This window comes from Amphiprion ocellaris, chromosome 2 (assembly GCF_022539595.1).
Source record: "Amphiprion ocellaris isolate individual 3 ecotype Okinawa chromosome 2, ASM2253959v1, whole genome shotgun sequence".
NCBI classification, from domain to species: Eukaryota; Metazoa; Chordata; class Actinopteri; family Pomacentridae; genus Amphiprion; species Amphiprion ocellaris.
The window spans coordinates 31986800-32004077 of record NC_072767.1 but is presented as its reverse complement, the minus strand read 5'-3'; the positions used below and the strand labels follow the sequence as shown (position 1 = coordinate 32004077).

At 42.5% G+C, this 17278-nt stretch overlaps 1 protein-coding gene across 1 annotated transcript in view; it reads right to left on the bottom strand.

The window, feature by feature from the left end:
- Window positions 1–17278, bottom strand: part of crocc2 (ciliary rootlet coiled-coil, rootletin family member 2) — a 41536-nt gene that overhangs the window by 6892 nt on the left and 17366 nt on the right. Inside the window, exons 12-30 of the mRNA XM_023265004.3 lie at window positions 17127–17261; window positions 16832–17031; window positions 16088–16270; window positions 13948–14092; window positions 13534–13680; window positions 13220–13450; window positions 9439–9632; window positions 8845–8972; window positions 8324–8493; window positions 8037–8216; window positions 6660–6794; window positions 6422–6565; window positions 4266–4504; window positions 4015–4174; window positions 3755–3922; window positions 728–1112; window positions 516–637; window positions 298–418; window positions 22–185 (exon numbers count right to left, since the gene is read on the bottom strand). Of these exons, the coding sequence (XP_023120772.2) occupies window positions 22–185; window positions 298–418; window positions 516–637; window positions 728–1112; window positions 3755–3922; window positions 4015–4174; window positions 4266–4504; window positions 6422–6565; window positions 6660–6794; window positions 8037–8216; window positions 8324–8493; window positions 8845–8972; window positions 9439–9632; window positions 13220–13450; window positions 13534–13680; window positions 13948–14092; window positions 16088–16270; window positions 16832–17031; window positions 17127–17261 (3351 nt within the window). The remainder of the gene's footprint in view (window positions 1–21; window positions 186–297; window positions 419–515; window positions 638–727; window positions 1113–3754; window positions 3923–4014; window positions 4175–4265; window positions 4505–6421; window positions 6566–6659; window positions 6795–8036; window positions 8217–8323; window positions 8494–8844; window positions 8973–9438; window positions 9633–13219; window positions 13451–13533; window positions 13681–13947; window positions 14093–16087; window positions 16271–16831; window positions 17032–17126; window positions 17262–17278) is intronic.

Here is a 17278-nt window from a genome sequence, read left to right as displayed (position 1 = left end):
ACTTCTTTGCCTTTTGCATACCTGCAGTGCCCTGGACTCAGTCTGGGCAGCTTGAAGACTCATCCTGAGTTGAGTTATCTCCTCCTCAAGGCTTCTCTTGTCCCTCTCTGCATGATGTGCAACTTCTTCCTGTAGGGAAAGGGAAGTGTGCGCCATATGCAGTCGTTCTGCCATCTCTTGTTTCCCTGAAAGAACATGTAAACATGTAACACATAAATATGTTGCATCTCTGTACAAATAACTACTGATGATTTTTGTATATTTATAGGATCACTTTGTTGTTGTTTTTTTTTTTACCCTCCTCTGATTGTGTCAAGGACCTCTGTAGTTGTAGCAGCTGGGTGGCTGACTTATGATGGCTGCTTTTGAGTTCTGTCACATGTTGACTTAGACTTACTATCTGAGCCTTGGCTTCATCCTGAAGGAACAAAACAAGACAGTTAGGTGCAAAAAAATGTCTACAGATCAGAGTTTGAGGTTTGTACCATATTAGTTGTTGAGATTTTTAAATATACCCTTTCTCTTTGTGCATCCCTGAGTTCCTGCTGGAATTCCTGTAGGGCTGTTTGCACTGATTCCACATTCAGCTCTTCGTCTTCACCAGTTATGAACGACAGAGATCCGTGTGTCTCTCCCCCTGACCAGAGACCACACTCATTAATTTATCTCCTTACAGCAGAGAAACATGGCAACATGATATCCTATTAGGAAAGGTGCTCGACCATACCTTTCACATGCAAGTGGCCCCTCCAGGGTGAGGCAGACCGTCTTCGTGACCCAGGTTTGTTTGAAAGCCTTGTGTGGTTGATGCCAACAGTGTGGCGCAAAGCTGAATACAACCCTGCCAGCTTGAGCACCATGTCCTTGCATTTGGCATCGCTTAGACTCAACTGCTCTTCCAGGTCCTGGGCCTTGTTTTCAGTAAAGCCAACCTGCACAGAGAGTTCCTTGACCTGAGTCCTGGCGTCCTCTAGCGCTGCCTCCAGCTGGGCAGTGGTTTCTCTGAGCCTTTGGTCACTCTGGTGTAGAAAAGCTTCCTTTGATTTCAGCAGCTCTTGGTTTTGCTGATCCGCTTTTTCCAGGTCCATCACACGACAGTGCAAACCTGCAACCTGTGCAAAAACACAGATTAGCAACACAAAACAAACTTAATTACTGTGCTGGTCATACATGCATGGTGCTCCCCTCCAGTAAAAATCTTTTTTTTTTTTTTAGCTTGTTAACATGTCCATATGCAGATTTTTTTTTTTAATATTGAAAGACATATTATGAGCAAAAATAGGCAGCCAACGCCATGGCAGAACATTTCCAACTTGAAAATGAAGCGTACCGATGACAACCTTGAAAATAAAGACTCAGAGCTCAGGGATTTCATGAGTAATAAGTCTAAATTCATGTCAACTGAATATTCATGTCAACTTGCAGGAGTATTTTGTACAATTTTTCTTCAGAACAGGTTTCTGATTCACACGTTTGACTGTACTACTCCAATATTACAACTTGTCATTCTGTAGTGTATAGTAGTTTTACAGTGTTTGATCAGAGTTGCAGGTGACTTGATGTGCTTCAGCTGCCATGAGTGGGGTGGGGTGGGTGGAGAAAGGGGGAAGGACTTTACTTTCATGGAATACAATGTCTAAATATGTAACATAAAGAGGGATTTTTTTGCTAATCTAGATCTTCGATTTGAATTCCCTTGCTAACGCTCTTCTGTTTTTTTTTTCTCATAAGTGTCAGGGCTCCCTCCTCTGTCCCAGCTTCAGCCCCCACCTGACCTCCCTCATCCTCCACCTGACCTCCCTCATCCTCCACCTGACCTCCCTCATCCTCCCTCATCCTCCCTCTCCCCCTCCTCCCTCCTATTCCTCTCTCCACCTTCCTGCTCTGTCCAGCTGCTGCTCATCACCAATCACTCATCAATGGAACTCCGGGCAGCTGTGGTGCAGCACACCTGATGATCATCTCCACCATAAAAGCTGGCTGCACACTCCACACCCTGCCAGATAGTAAACTCTGCTCATGCAGTCAGTTGTCTCGCCTTGCACCTTTTTTCACCATTGAAAAGCCTTGTCTAACCCTGTTTTTCTTGTTTAGCTCTGCTGACCCAGCTGCCTGGTTCCACCTGCTCTGTCCCCCTCCATCTCCTGCACTCCGGATCCAGCCCTGACCAGACCTCCCCCCTGCCTCCCTCACCTTGGACCTGCTGCCTGCTCCTGGATCCCCGCCTCGTCGTGGAGGGTCTCTGCCTGGACTGAAAACACCCCGCCTGTCGCCCCCCCTGGAACGAGGCCCTCCTGCCCGCTCTCCGCTGCCAACCTACCCCACCACGGAGAACGCCAACTGGGCCGCTGGTTCCTGGTACAGTCACCCCCTCCAACCTCCCCTTTAGTTCAGTTACTCCAGACATCAGTTTCCCACCCCATCCAGCACTCCCTGAACTTCTGTTTAAACAATAAAATCCACCTTTGTTCTTGCCTCAGTCCCTCATCTGTGTGCTCTCTGCTCGGGTTCACCCCCACGCCGTGACAATAAGAATCTTTGGTTGTTGATTTATACCTTAAAAACTCATCTGTGTGTCAAAGTTACATATTTAGAGTGTTTTTGATGAAAATTATTCCTTCCTGTCTTCAGATCCACACTATGATAAGTTGAAATATTGGAGTAATTCAGCCACAGAGCTGGGAACTAAAGATGAGCAATGATACATAAAGCCTTACCCTGCAAGTTGACAGGTTTAGTTCTCTAGATTTGTAATGTGAGACACCCTGGAAGTCTGAATCTGTGTTTCGTAGAGTGCCATCAGCAGACTGCTTATTTTGCTTATGATCTGTCTTCTAGCATATAAAAAAAAAGTCCATATCGACATGTTACCAAGGTAAAACAAACAAAAAACCTTTAATTTTAACCAGAGAGGGTCTTTAAGAGAGCTGCCTTTAAGTGTATTTATAGCTGTGTTTAGGTTTTCTTGCAGAAATTTGCAGGCTGAACATAGTTTTAGCTTTAGGACTGTAGTTAAATCTTTGACAAACACCGAGCGATCTTTAGAGGCCTACATTGTGTAAATAAAAAAGACACGGTTTCTGTGAAGCGTCAGTGTGTTTTGAGATGACAAGTCTGTCGACCTCACTGATAACGTCTCAACAAATAATTCTCAAACTGTTTTGCAAGTAGTTAAACAATATACTGTGGAACTGTGACCTTTCCTCGTTTCTTCATACTTTGTCATCCTCGAGGGCTGAGATGCTTTATTTTATTTATAGAGATTGGTGCATAAATATAGTCTTTAAAAAAATATACACTAACCAGGCTTCTAATATTTCACAATACTGCGTAATTCTTTTTCGTTTCCCTCCATGCTATACACAAGATAGAAGTGTGACATAGATTCACTTGTCAACTCAAGGACACTGTAATTGTTGGGATCATGAGAATTTAGAGACCCTTAAAAAGAGGTCATGGGACACAAGAAGTTAACAACTAGATTTTGCAGGAAAAAAAGCCTATTTTTCATGTTTTGCGACAGTATTTATCATTTTGATATCTCAAGTTATAGTTATTTCTTCAGTAGAGTGTTCAGTTGCATTCAATAAATATTTCAGAGAAATCCCATCCCTGCTACAATAGAATGCACAGTGCGTTATGGTTCACGCTCTGTTTCTGCACAAGTGTGACAAGTATTCTTCAAGCATGTATGCCAAGGTTGGAAGTTTGCTCTAGCATGTTGTTAACACACTAATTCCCGGAGGTCTTCTACCTCATTTAGCGCTGCTTCCCTGCCAGCCTCACACTCCAACACTCTCTGCTTGAGAGTAAATGCTTCGCGACGTGCCTCCTCCTCCTTCTGCTCCTCCTGACATACCCGGGCCTGCAGCTCCTGAAGTTCCTGTTTCTGCCGGTTGTTCTCGCCTTCACGGACCTTTACCTGTTCGCGTTAACATGGCATGAAGCACTTGAAGGTAATTCTTTATTTAAAACAAATCAGACAGAAAACCAGCAGCCTCAGTAATCTTTCACCTGTCTACGCAGCTCCTGCAGCTCTCTGCGTGCCTGCAGACGACATTTTTCCAGCTCTCTCATACTGCTCCGTAGAGACATTGATTCTTGGTGCATTGAGCTCCTACATTCCTCTAAGACGGACACTTTCTGCTCCTTCTCCTCCACAGCTCGTCTTAAACTAGTCAAGATATGTTTAAAGGTTACACAACAGAAAATACCACAGATATCCATTGTTGCTTGAAATTTGCGGCCGTGTGTGGGAGCTGTACCTGCTGTTTTCACTCTCTGCTCTCTTGATGAAAGCTCTGAGCTCCTGGTTAGAAACTTGGATGGCCTCCTTCTCTCTGGTCTCGTCACCCAGGAGCCTCTTCAGGTCCAGTGTTTCTTTTCGTAGCTTGTCTTGCTCCTGCGCACAGCCCTGAAGCTCTCTGTGGGCCTCAATCAGCTCTTTTTGCCCTTTAACGAGTCCATCCTCTGCCTCCTGCAGCTGCTGACGAAGGCCTTCTAACTTTATGGAAAAATTATGAAATATTAAAGTCATTATATGTAAATGAAGGTAAATTAGATGGCATTATGGATGAAGAGAAAAAAAAGTTTTTTCTTGTTGTTTCTGGTTTCTTGATTTACTTAATAAAAAAATAAATAAAAAATCCCTCAGCACAGTGTAACACTGATTTTAGATCAGATAGTGCATTAGCGCCTCATTGTTTGAAAGCTAAACCTCAACATCTCCTATTTTAAGTGCTATGTGGACAAACTCAAGATACTCTATGACCTATATTCTGTTTTATGGCAACATGTTGTGTGTGGTGAGAGGAGTAGGGAGGCCTGGGCTTATCTGGGTGCGGATAAGAGCCAGTTGGGCCCACAGCCAGGTGCTGTCTCTCCCTGTCTCCTCTTTGCAGCTCGCAGTGTAAAGAATCCACAGAGAGCAACATGATAAACAGCAGCCCCCCTGTGACTTGATGGGGGAGAAGGAGCGAGAGGAGGGAGGATGAGGAGCTGGACGAGGAGGAGGAAGAGTGTTATGTTTAGAGGCCACACAAGATGGTTCCTTCTCATAAACTCTAACGTGAGAAAAAACAAGCCATTGCTGATCTTGCCAATTATACTTTATTTTGTCAGATTTTTTTGTGTGGGGAGCAGAGGAGAAGGGCACAGAATATGAGGGCAGCAGTGTTGTGTTTTGTGGATGGGAGAGGGGGACCTGGAGTCCCGGTGGAGCCAAACTCTCGCTGCTGCAAGGGAAAAAATAAACACTCCCCCACTGGCTTATTTACATAAGGGGTTAACTCAAACTTTGATTTCATATTATGGTACCAGGGACCGTATCCTCCCCTCTCTCGTTCTCCCTCTTTTCCCTTGCTTTCGTCTTCTTCTTCTTTCATGCTGTCTCTTTGTCACACATTCTCACTCTTGCTCTCTAACCATCTGACATGAGAATCCTGAGATGGGATTAGTGCAAATAATCAAACAAGAAAACGAGCAGGGGTGGCAGCCAAATATGACAGCGCTGCTGTAGTCTGACTAGATATATGGAAGGGAGGGCTGACCAAACCTCAAAACTCTGCTGCTCTGGCTCCACACTTCCTCATTCACTGCAGTTTGACAAGACTAAGGAGAGAGCACGAAGACAGGATGACCCTGATTTTTGCTTTTCTATTGAAACCAAAAAGTCCCACACAGATAAACAATCCCCTTGTGCTTGGAATCCAGGCTTTTAAATCAAGGCATGGCGAGGCCCTTACAACTCTGCAGTTCAATCTTAATGAGGTGAGTGTGAGTGTGTTATTTCACTGAAACGCCTAGCGACTCTGTGCTTGAAATCCTGACCTCAAGAAACCCCAAGGGATGAGATTTACGGCTCTCATTTGGCTCAGAGAGGTATGTCACTGCACCAAAATTATAGCCTCTAATTGCACTTTTACGTTTATATTAAGGTCAACAGAACTAAATTTCCTCCAGTGGACTTGACAGGAAAAGGACACAGAAAATGAGAGCTGAGTCTTAAACGGGGACACCACACCACCTTCTCTCCATGTAGGATTTGGCCGTGTGCACTCTGCACCTGATGGCATCCTGATGCTAGTAAAGCTCTGTGACACCGGCCAATGTCAACACTGGCCTTTGGTAAATGGCTCTCCCTCGCACTGGTACTAATTGGTGCAAACTCTCCCTCACAGCAGAAGCAGATCAGAGGTCTCCCATCTGATGCCAAGTCAAACAAGCCTGCAATTTCCCATCCATTTCTGTGATCCTACAGTACAAACAGCCTCTTCCATCTACCAAGTGACATCCACCCCACATATTATGTGATTTGTTGAATAATTATGTTTGACTAATCATTGCAACAGATATTATTATATACTAATCCCACTGAAGCAACAAGCACAATGTTTCTGTTGAAGATTTTGAATGCTCTCACCTCCTGCTGAGCATGCTCTCTCTGTTGGTTCAACTCTCTGACCTGCTCAGTTAGACTGTTTTTGGTACTCTGATGGGAATTCAGAGACTCTTCAAACTGACTTCGTAAGTCCTGCAGCTCAGACTGAAGGACAGCCATTGCATTCTGTAAGAAATACAGACACAAATCAGCTGGCTGAGTTATATGCACAGAACAAGACAAGTGAGCAGAAGCAGATATGACCCTGTTGTACTTCTACCTTGTCCTGCTCCTGTTTGCTAAGTGCCTCCCGTTGCATGCGTTCCATCTCCATGTCAGCTGTGGCCACTTCTTGTCGCAGAGATGCTAGCTTCTCTGTGAGGGCAATCTTCTCTGCCTCCTTCTGAGACAAAGCCTGGGCACGACAAACCGTGAGGTCAGGATCATTTATACAAAACTCACAAAAAACAAATGGTGTGGCCACGAGGTCTTGGACATACAAAAGCTGTCATGCTTTGCACTAAGGTACAATAAAGGTATGAAAGCTCTTTTAAGGATTACAGGACATTGCTGCTTTCTCAGTCTGTTAAAGTGACAACATTTTGTCATTCAGTCACAGATCATTTTTACGTTAATGTTCTTCAGGGCTTCATTCAGACATACCCTCCATATAAAAAACATTGGACAGTTCATTATGTAATGTATTATGCATAATAATGAGATAATAAATTAAATTTTAAATCTAAATCTTCTATATAACAAGTCATTTAGCTTCAGCTTATAAAACTGAGTGCAACAGCTACATGTACAGTGTGACTTGCTGTTAGATCCTGATCAGTCCTGTCCCCAGTTTTGGAGATCATTTATAATTATAAGGAATTAATGAAGTTACTGCTGTTGTTTCACATACGTACACGTGCACAACTCTCTTGCGTTGAAGATGCTCATGTGGATCCTGCTGCTGCCTGATGCTGCAGATGTTTATTAAACTCAGAGGAAAGACTCTTGCAAACAACAGGAAGCAGCAAACTAAACTTTAGTTGCTGTTTTGTCAAAACCTGGATTACATTAATTATTGGGGAATCTTATTAATCTGACCTGCCACAGTCTATTTTCATTACAGTAAATTAAAATAAAATGGACATTTGAGTTTAAATTAGATGTGAAAATATATGGCAAAATGAACAAAAATGTGTTCTGTTGTCACAAACTAGCTTGAGAAAAGTGACAGTTAGGGAGTACTCACAAGATATTTACTTGAAATGTATTAAAACTAAACAAACAACATAAGACAGGAATGGAGTGTGGAAGTCAGCAATATTTGCAATGTGAGCAGTCAATGGATGTGTGTCATTGTGCTGTGGAGGTGATGAAGGTGAAAACACAGAAAAATGATGCCAGGTGGATGGAAGAGAGAAACAAGAGTGAACACATGCAAGCTGTTGTAACTTCAACGTCCAGATGAGATGATTTAGTTCAGGCCCCTTTCTATGTCAGTTGCCCAATCAGATAGATCACAACTTTGATGACAAAACCTTGCATGTTGTTGTTATAAATACAATTTTATAACCCTTGGCTTACCTTTTCGGAAAATACTTCAACATTTCAAAGTTCAATCTGAAAACCCCGTAGCAAATCTATACAGATCACCACACACCTGCTGCTTTTCAGTCTCAGCCTGCAGGAGGCTTTGGCTGAGGTCCTGCTGCACCCTGCTTAGTTCCTCCTGCACCTGCTGCAGCTCCTTCTGGCTCTGCACACGCAGCTCCTCACACTGTCTGCGCAGCTGCTCCTCGGCCTGCTCCCGCTGAACCGTCAGCTCTGCACATTGCTGCTCCTGTCAACCAGCAAACACAAACACGCTCGGCTCTGGTCAGTTAACAGAGAGCTAAAGCATGTGATTCAAATTTGTCAGTGTCAGTCAAAGCACCCAACTCATTGTACCTTTTGGAGGCGTTCAGCTTCGAGCTGCTCTTTGTGAATTTGCTCTCTGTTATTCAGGGACAACAGGGCATTCCTCTCCACCTGAGCCAGCTTCTCCTCCAACTTACTCCGCTCTTGTGTGGTTTTTGCAAACTGCTGCTCAGTATCCACACGCATCTGAGCAGCATTACCTGCACAGATAAATGTACCCATGGACCCAAGTTGCAAATGACACATGCACGTGACACTCTTGACAAGCAGATGATGGTCCGGATTTTATTTGGAGTTTTATTTATGGGCTATCCTCATCCATGTCTTTTCATGGAACATGCTAGCTTAACACCACTTATCTGATCCATGTGTGTTTGTGCGCAGTGGTGAGACTCTGGTCAGCTGAGAAAGCAGCTCCAGCGATGCCGCAGCCCAGCTGTTGCAGAGCTCACAGCTGAAATATGGATCTCTAGTGGGCTGCTGGAAAGGCTTCATGGCCAGGGGGCTTGGCACGGAAAACAGTGGGGTCTCTGAGGGAGGGAGCTACTCACGCGTCAAGGCCTCGTTAGCTTGGAGCAATCCACGCCTCTCCCCCTCCAACCTGGTGCACTCGGCCTCCAGAGACGAGGCAAACTCCTGGCTCTCAAACAGAGCCGTCTCTAGGGACTCCTTCTCTGCTCTGGAACACAGCGGTAAAGCAGTTTGAGCTCAGAAAAAAAGACCTTTGAACCTCTAGGTGTAGAAGGTCATAAAATCCAATGATCCACCATGAGCATATTTTCCAAATAAAACCATGTTACTTAAAGACTCTTGTTACATGAAACTTGCTGCACTTCAGAAAGTATTTGCCTGAAAAACACAAAGTACACAATGGCAGTTGGTTTTACTTAAATAAACACACACAGGCACACACACTGGATTGTTCATGATGCTTTTAAGGACACTCAACTGACTTACATTCATTCCTGTGCTCGATATATGCCTAGCTCCAACCCTGACTTTAACCTTGTACTGCCATTTATCCTGAACGCAACTGCTGAAAACAAACTGGGAAAACTGGTTTTAAATATCAAATCGGCCCAAAACATTTCAGAGTTCGACCCACACAAACAAATGCACACAGACACACACAACCACACTCAGACCTCATTGCAACCAGCTCCTGCGTGAGACCACAAGCCTTTCGGTCAGCAGAGTTTAGCTTGACATCCAGAGCTGCCTTGTCCTTGGCCAGCTCCTCCCTGTCATGGGTAGCTCTCTTTATGGCTGCGGTCTGAGTCTCAAGCTCCTTCCTGCACGCACACAGTTCCTCTGTCACAGCCTGCATCTGCCCTGTGACCTAAACACCAGCATACACAAATTTGAAAAAAGATCTCACAAGCAAATTTCAACTGCAAGCTGCTGTAACACGGTATATCATAAGCATTAAAATGTAGCATGCACACTCTGACAAACTAGTTTCTCACGAGAAGGAGCACGAGCAGCCTATGAATCATCTAGTCTACATTTTGTGTAGCCACATTTTTTGTAATAATATTAAACTCTACATACTTTTCTTTTTGCTGATGCGAAGTATAAATTAAACAAACTTTAAGTGGTGTGTGTCAGTACATAGGAACTTCAGGGCCATAACAAATGCAATGCCTGAGGCAAAACAAAAATGACGAGTGGGATTTTTTCCAGTTCCACTTAAATCACAGTGACATGCCACAAAACTTGTACCTAGCAATAAAAATAATGAACTGGGAATATATTTATGTGCAACTTGCTCAGCTGTATTTTGTTGCATCTGTTAGACTCCAAACACATGCATGGAAGTACTGAGGAGCACATTCACTACAAATTCACAAAATGGAGGTGGAAATTTACAATGGAAACATTGATATATTTGCACATGATTTTCACCCTCTGAACTTTAAGCAGTGTATAACACTGTTACTGGAACAACATTTTTCTAAGTACCCACAGGTGTTACTGAAAAAATTGGAACTGAAAAAAATTAGGGCTTTGTATGTTATGGACATTTAACTATTTACATTGTTAAAACCTCTACAAACTAGGCATATTCACATTTCTCTGTACAAATCAAGAAAAATCTTTCACCATGCTGAATGTATCTACTAGGAATTGCTGACAACTTGCTTCCCTGCATATCATTCTTGTGCCATGCGGCATTTACGTTACTAAGTACACTACCGTTCAAAAGTTTGGGATCACCCAGACAATTGCATGTTTTCCATGTAGACTCGCATTTTTACTCATGTGCTAACATAATTGTTCAAGGGTTTTCTAATCATCAACTAGCCTTTCAACACCATTAGCTAACACAATGTAGCATTAGAACACAGGAGTGATGGTTGCTGGAAATGTTCCTCTGTACTCCTATGTAGATATTCCATTAAAAATCAGCCGTTTCCAGCTAGAATAGTTATTTACCACATTAACAATGTCTAGACTGTATTTCTGATTCATTTAATGTTTTCTTCATTGAAAAAAGCTGCTTTTCTTTCAAAAAGAAGGACATTTCAAAGTGACCCTAAACTTTGAACAGTAGTGTATGTTTTATTTTCCTCTCAGACTCTTCTGTCATCTTCTCCCAGGTCTGTGTAAACAGACTGCAGCATATAAGGAACAATGTTAGTTTAATGAAATATCAGAATTTTAAGATAATTTGTGTTTAATTGTGTTGAAAAAGGTTCACGGACCATCAGAACGTTGAAAATCTGATGATTCTTTCTGCTTTCAGAGTTTCTGGCTCTGATTAAGTGGTGTCATTTTGGGGATTTTTCTCAGAAAACACGCCTTTCAAACTCACCAGACAATTTTGGGGTTTAGAGGGTTAAGGCACTATAAATCACTGACCTCAGGAATTCAGTCTCAAACATGGAGACAAAGGTCAGAGCAAAGCAGGTTTTAGTGTGATTTAAAGGAACATTTTGACATTTTGAGAGATATACTTATTTTTTTCCTTTCAGAGAGTTAGATGATTGATACAACTCTTGTATACGGAGGAACAGCCAGCAGGTAAATTACTTAGCTTAGCTTAACTTAGATTTAAAACTAATTGCAAGGAGAAATTGTGTTACTGGCAAAATGTCTGTGGCCATTGATCAAGCCATGAGCCAAGGCTGACAATAACCCCCAACTAAAATCCACTTGCTGTTTTCACATTTAGCTTTAAATGAAATGTAAGTTGTGAAGCACTTTTCAGATGCATAACAATGTTTTTTATAATTTAGAAATATAGACAGCATATAAAAGATGGACACAGCTAACATGACATCGCCAACTGGTTTAATAGACTGCAGTTTTGAAGCCTTAAGTTTAAGTTTTGAAGTCTGGAAACTGATTAATTGCCATCTTGCTTTTCTGAATCCAGACGTGACAAGCAAGCAGTAGATCTAATAACTTGAGGACACTATGCATGGTGATACAGAGATGACTTCTCAATCACAAGGCACCAACCTATAACATAGCCTGCTTTATTGTCTATTTTCCTATAAATAGAAGTGTTAATTTCAAAAGGAAAATCATGCTGTATTGAAGCAGACTTGAAACATATGTACTGAAACAGTAAAATCATTAGGAAAATGTTTACTAAGTAAATAGATCAGGTGAGAAGTCAGGCCATTTTCTCCTTGACTTCTATAAAGTCTGATTTGGTTTTGGAACCAGGGGAGTCGCCCCCTGCTGGCTGTTCGGAAGAATGCCGGTTTAAGGCTGTTGCATGTTTTCTTCACTTTTCAGACCAGGAGGTCACGCCCATTTTTATATGCAGTCTATACTTTGGGAAAAGCCAGGCACGCTGTAACCCTCTGCTTCCAGTCTGTATGTGAACCTTCTGGCTCTAACCTTGTATTTAGTGTACAGAAATATGAGTGTTGCTGATTTTCTTATGTTACTCTCAGTGGGAAAGAATTTTCCAAGATGGCAGACTTTTCCTGTGTTGATTTGATTTTACCCAACCAAAGATATAGCTCTATTCTAAAAACTGTTGTCTTTAATCATCTTCTTCTTGTTTTTGAACCACAGCTGTCTAACTATGTTTAAAGTCATGTTTATTGTAATCAATAATATCTGAAAATGGCCAGTCCTTCACTGTTATTTGGTGCCAGTTAGTGACACGCCATCATATTTTACATAACAGACCCCTGCAACTTCTAATATTTCATTGTAACAGAATTTTTGAAAAGCAACAATCACTGTAATTTGATTTTGGACCACACTAAAATGAACTCAGACTAACTAAATATTAGCACACAACGTCTTTCTGCCTCTCCTTAGATAAATATTAAAGAGGATGAATAACACCAATGTTATGGGTGTGAATAGTGCCCAATAAGGGGATGAAACATGAGCTTAGTGCAATGGAGGCCATTCCAGGGCTTGTTTTAACCACAGCTGATTTATTTTTACAGATAAGCTATCTAAAAATGTTTGGATGGAATTTGTCAAATTGTTTAGGTTTGTTATATTCTAGCTCAGATCAACACGGATATCCCAGTCTCACATTCAGGACAGATAATAAAACAGGAAAGGATTCTTTTCATTCTTTAGGGGATGACACAGGGAGATCTGGATCTGTTGAGGAAGAATGGGAATACTTTAGGTGTTAATTTATTGGTCCTTTCACCAAACCCCTACTGGATATTATATGTCTATCTATTTATCTTTTTCACTTCACATTTGTTCATGAAGATCCCCTGCTTGTTATGTCCCAAGTCACTCATAAAACACAATGAGGGGCTCAAACCGCTTTTCCTATCCCATTTGAAAGAAAAAAAACCATGGCAGATGTTTCCTGCACCTCCTATAGATTTTAATGTGACAACAAGCTCCGTGAACCTGCTGAAAGCTATTATTAACATCATAGTTCTCCCAGGTGGTGGGAGAACGGAGGAGGGTGAATGACCGGAGGTTCCTGACCTGACAGTGCTTCTCCAGAGCCTGAACTTTCTCCTTCTGCAGGACGCTCAGCTCTGCTTCCAGCTTCTGGCAGAGATCCTGTAAGTGGTTGTATGAAATCTCTAGAGTTTGTTTCTCTGCAAGCAGGTTCATCATGTCCTTTTGTGCCCGTGCTGCCTCCTGTCTTGCTGCTGCCCGCTCAGCTTCAGCTTCCCGTCTACGTTCACCAAACTCTGTCTTCTCCCCTTCTATCTGGAAGGCAAACCAAAATTTTCCACTTCTGTTATGTTTCCTGTCTCACATCAGTGTCATAGGGCAAATGCACAGCTACTGACCTGCAGCAGGATACGATTAAGCTCCACCTTGTCTTTTGCTAAGCCTTCACTAAGGGCAGCCATTTTGGCGAGAGAATCTTTTAGGGCAGCCTCCTGATTCTGCAGTTTGGTGACGGTAAACTCCTGTGCAGCACTCTGAGACTCCATCTGTAGAGTTAATGATTCTTATTAGAAGGATGTAAACCATCAGAGGGGACAGAAGATTTGCAGTCAAGGCTCCGTGACTCTGGAACAATCAGCTCGATGAAATTAGGTCAGCAGAGTCTGAGATCATTTTATGACTTGTCTGTTTTATTTTGATGCCTCAGGATTTTAAAAAATGCTCTAAAAAGATTTTTATTGTTACATCACTGTCAAGACCCTGACAGACACCTTTAACATGAGGAAAGCTGGTGCACAAGCACAGCAGGTTACCTTGGAGAGAGCCTGAGCGAGGCTGGCCTTTTCATTCTCCAACACCTCCTTCTGCAGGGTGACCTGATTTAGAGCCTCCTTCACTGTCACAAGTTCCCTGCGTAGCTCTGAGTGCTTCCCTTCAAGCTCCTGCAGACTTCTCTCACTGAAACACAAAATGTGTCATATGTACACTACCAGTCAGAAGTTTTCACACACCTTCTCATTTAATGGTTTTTCTTTATTTTCAGGGCTATTTACTCTGTAGATTCTGACTGAAGGCATCAAAACTATGAATGAACACATATGGAATTATGAAATAAACAAAAAAGTGTGAAATAAGTCAAAACATGTTTTATATTTTAGATTATTTAAAGTAGCCACCCTCTGCTTTGATTACTGCTTTGCACACTCTTGGCATTCTCTGCCTGAGCTTCCTGAGGCAGTCACCTGAAATGGTTTTCACCTTACAGATGTGCCTTGTCAAGATTAATTTGTGGAATTTCTTGCCTTCTTAATGGGGTTGGGACCATCAGTTGTGTTGTGCAAAAGTCAGGTTGGTACACAGGTGACAGCCCTATTTGACAACTGTTAGAATCAGTATTATGGCAAGAACCAATCAGCTAAGTAAAGAGAAACGACAGTCCATCATTACTTCAAGAACTGAAGGTCAGTCAGTCCGGAAAATTGCAACAACTTTGAATGTATCCCCAAGTGCAGTCGCAAAAACCATCAAGTGCTACGATAAAACTGGCTTACATGAGGACCACCTCAGGAAGGAAGACCAAGAGTCATCTCTGCTGCTGAGGATAAGTTCATCCGAGTCACCAGCCTCAGAAATGGCAAGTTAACAGCACCTCACATTAGAGCCCAGATAAATGGCACAGAGAGTTCCAGTGGCAGATAGACCTTTGCATCAACTGTTCAGAGGAGACTGCTTGAATCAGGCCTTCATGGTCAAATAGCTGCTAAGGAACCACTACTAAGGAAAAGCAACTAGCAGAAGAGATTTATTTGGGCCATGAAAAACAAGGAATGGGCATTAGACCAATCTTTGGTCTGATGAGTCCAAATTTGAGATCTATGGTTCCACCCACCATGACTTTGTGCGACGCAGAAAAGGTGAACGGGTGGTCTCTACATGCATGGTTCCCACCGTGAAGCATGGAGGAGGAGGTGTGATGGTGTGGGGGTGCTTTGTTGGGGATTTATTCAAAACTGAAGGCACCCTGAACCAGCATGGCTACCACAGCAACCTGCAGTGACATGCCATCACAGCCGGTTTGCGTTTAGTTGGACCATCATTTATTTTTCAACAGGACAATGACCCCAAACACACCTCCAGGCTGTGTAAGGGCTATTTGACCAAGAAGGAGAATGATGGAGTGCTGCATCAGATGACCTGGCCTCCACTGACCTAAACCCAATAGAGATGGTTTGGGATGAGATGGACCGCAGAGTGAAGGCAAAAGGGCCACAAGTGCTCAGCATCTCTGGGAACTCCTTCAAGACTGTTGGAAAACCATTTCAGGTGACTATCACATGCCAAGAGTGAGCAAAGCAGAAATCAAAGCAGAAGGTGGCTATTTTAAAGAATCTAAAATATAAAACGTTTTGACTTATTTCACACTTTTTTGCTTACTTCATAATTCCATATGTGTTCATTCATAGTTTTGATGCCATCAGTGAGAATCTACAATGTAGTAGTAGTATAGTCATGAAAATAAAGAAAAACCATTAAATGAGAAGTTGTGTCCAAACTTTTGACCGGTAGTGTATATAACACCCACATACTGTTACTTTGTCTCACAAACAGTAATCCGTCTTCACTGAAAAATACAGAATTGTTGGTGCCAAAGCACAAAACACTGAGCACTTTTTTTTTTTTTTTTGCTAGATCGCATGTCCTGCCTCAATTCTTGGCTAATCAAATTTTTTAGCAAAAGAAACCCTGAAAAAGAGAAAAAAGTATTCCTCTTGCATGAGCACAGTCATGCTATGTAAACCATTTACATTTTCATCCGAATGTCATTTGGGTGTACTGCTGGCCGGAGAATGACATGTGTTACTGATCTGAGCTCTAAACAAACGGAGCTTGAAAACAATCATGCTTGACAGGATGTGTGTTGTGTAATGGTCATTTCATGCGCTCATGCTGTACCCTCTTTGGGCCTCTGTGCGATGGCGTGCCAGCTGCATCTCCAGATCTTCCCTCTGCTGTTTCAAGAGGTCTCGCTGTCTCTGGAGTTCCAGTGATGAGCTCCGCAGTACCTCCAGCTCAGCACGCTGGGAGTTCACATCCTGCTGCACCTCTGACATCAGCTTCTCCAGGTTCTCTTTCTCACTGTGTGACATGGAGAAACAGAGGCAGAGGAAAACAAGAGGTGGTATGCTGTGTCGGTCAGAATGAGCATCAAACTTAATTTTTTTTCAAAAACAACATGTAACAACATTAAAAACCCTTCTTATACAATACTGTACAATATATCCATATTCAGTGTAATAACATATGTTCAGATAATGATAATAAAGATTATTTGCATAAATAAACATAAAACCATTAACATTTTTTTCAAAAACAACATTCAGCCAGAATGTCAATTTCATGTTTCATAAAGTGACGTTGCAATTTTGTGTTGTTTCTTTTTTTTTTTTTAATATATTTTGGAATTTGGGATTTTTTTTTTTTTAAGTTTTTTTTTTTGGCATTATTGGATAGATGCAGTGGAGACAGACAGGAAAGGAGGGAGAAGAGTTAGGGGAAGACATGCAGCAAAGGGCCGTGAGCGGGAATCCAACCCAGGCTGCTGCATTGGGGACCAGCCCCTGTACATGGGCCGCCCGCTTTACCCGTTGAGCTATCTGGGCAGAAAGATAAAAGGTAGTTGATCAGGGTGTCCAGTACCTGGACATGAGCTCCAGTGAGCAGCGATATCTGCTGCTGTCTCTCAGGCTTTCCTCCAAAGCTTTTTTAGCCTCCTCACTTTCCCTCCTCACTTCACGGACCTTATGCTCCAATTTTCTCCTCTCAGCGTCCTTCTCCTGTAGGTGCTCGCGCAGTGTGCCCACTTGCTCCAGCGTAGCCTCTAAACATGCACGTAGGTCCTGTGGTTTGTATATGAGTGTGTTATTAAGTAAGTGGAAAGTTGCTACAAAGAGTTGAGAATATTGTTTCTCTGAAATATGTGCAGTTGTTGTACCTGTGTCTGTTTCTGATGTTTGGAGAGCGTATTCTGTATAGCCAACAAGGTTGTGTTCTTTAGAGGGGATTGGCCATGGAGAGGTGAGGACAACAGACTTTCAGAGGCACAGCTCTCATTCTCACTGCTAACCAACTGGAAATTAATTTGAG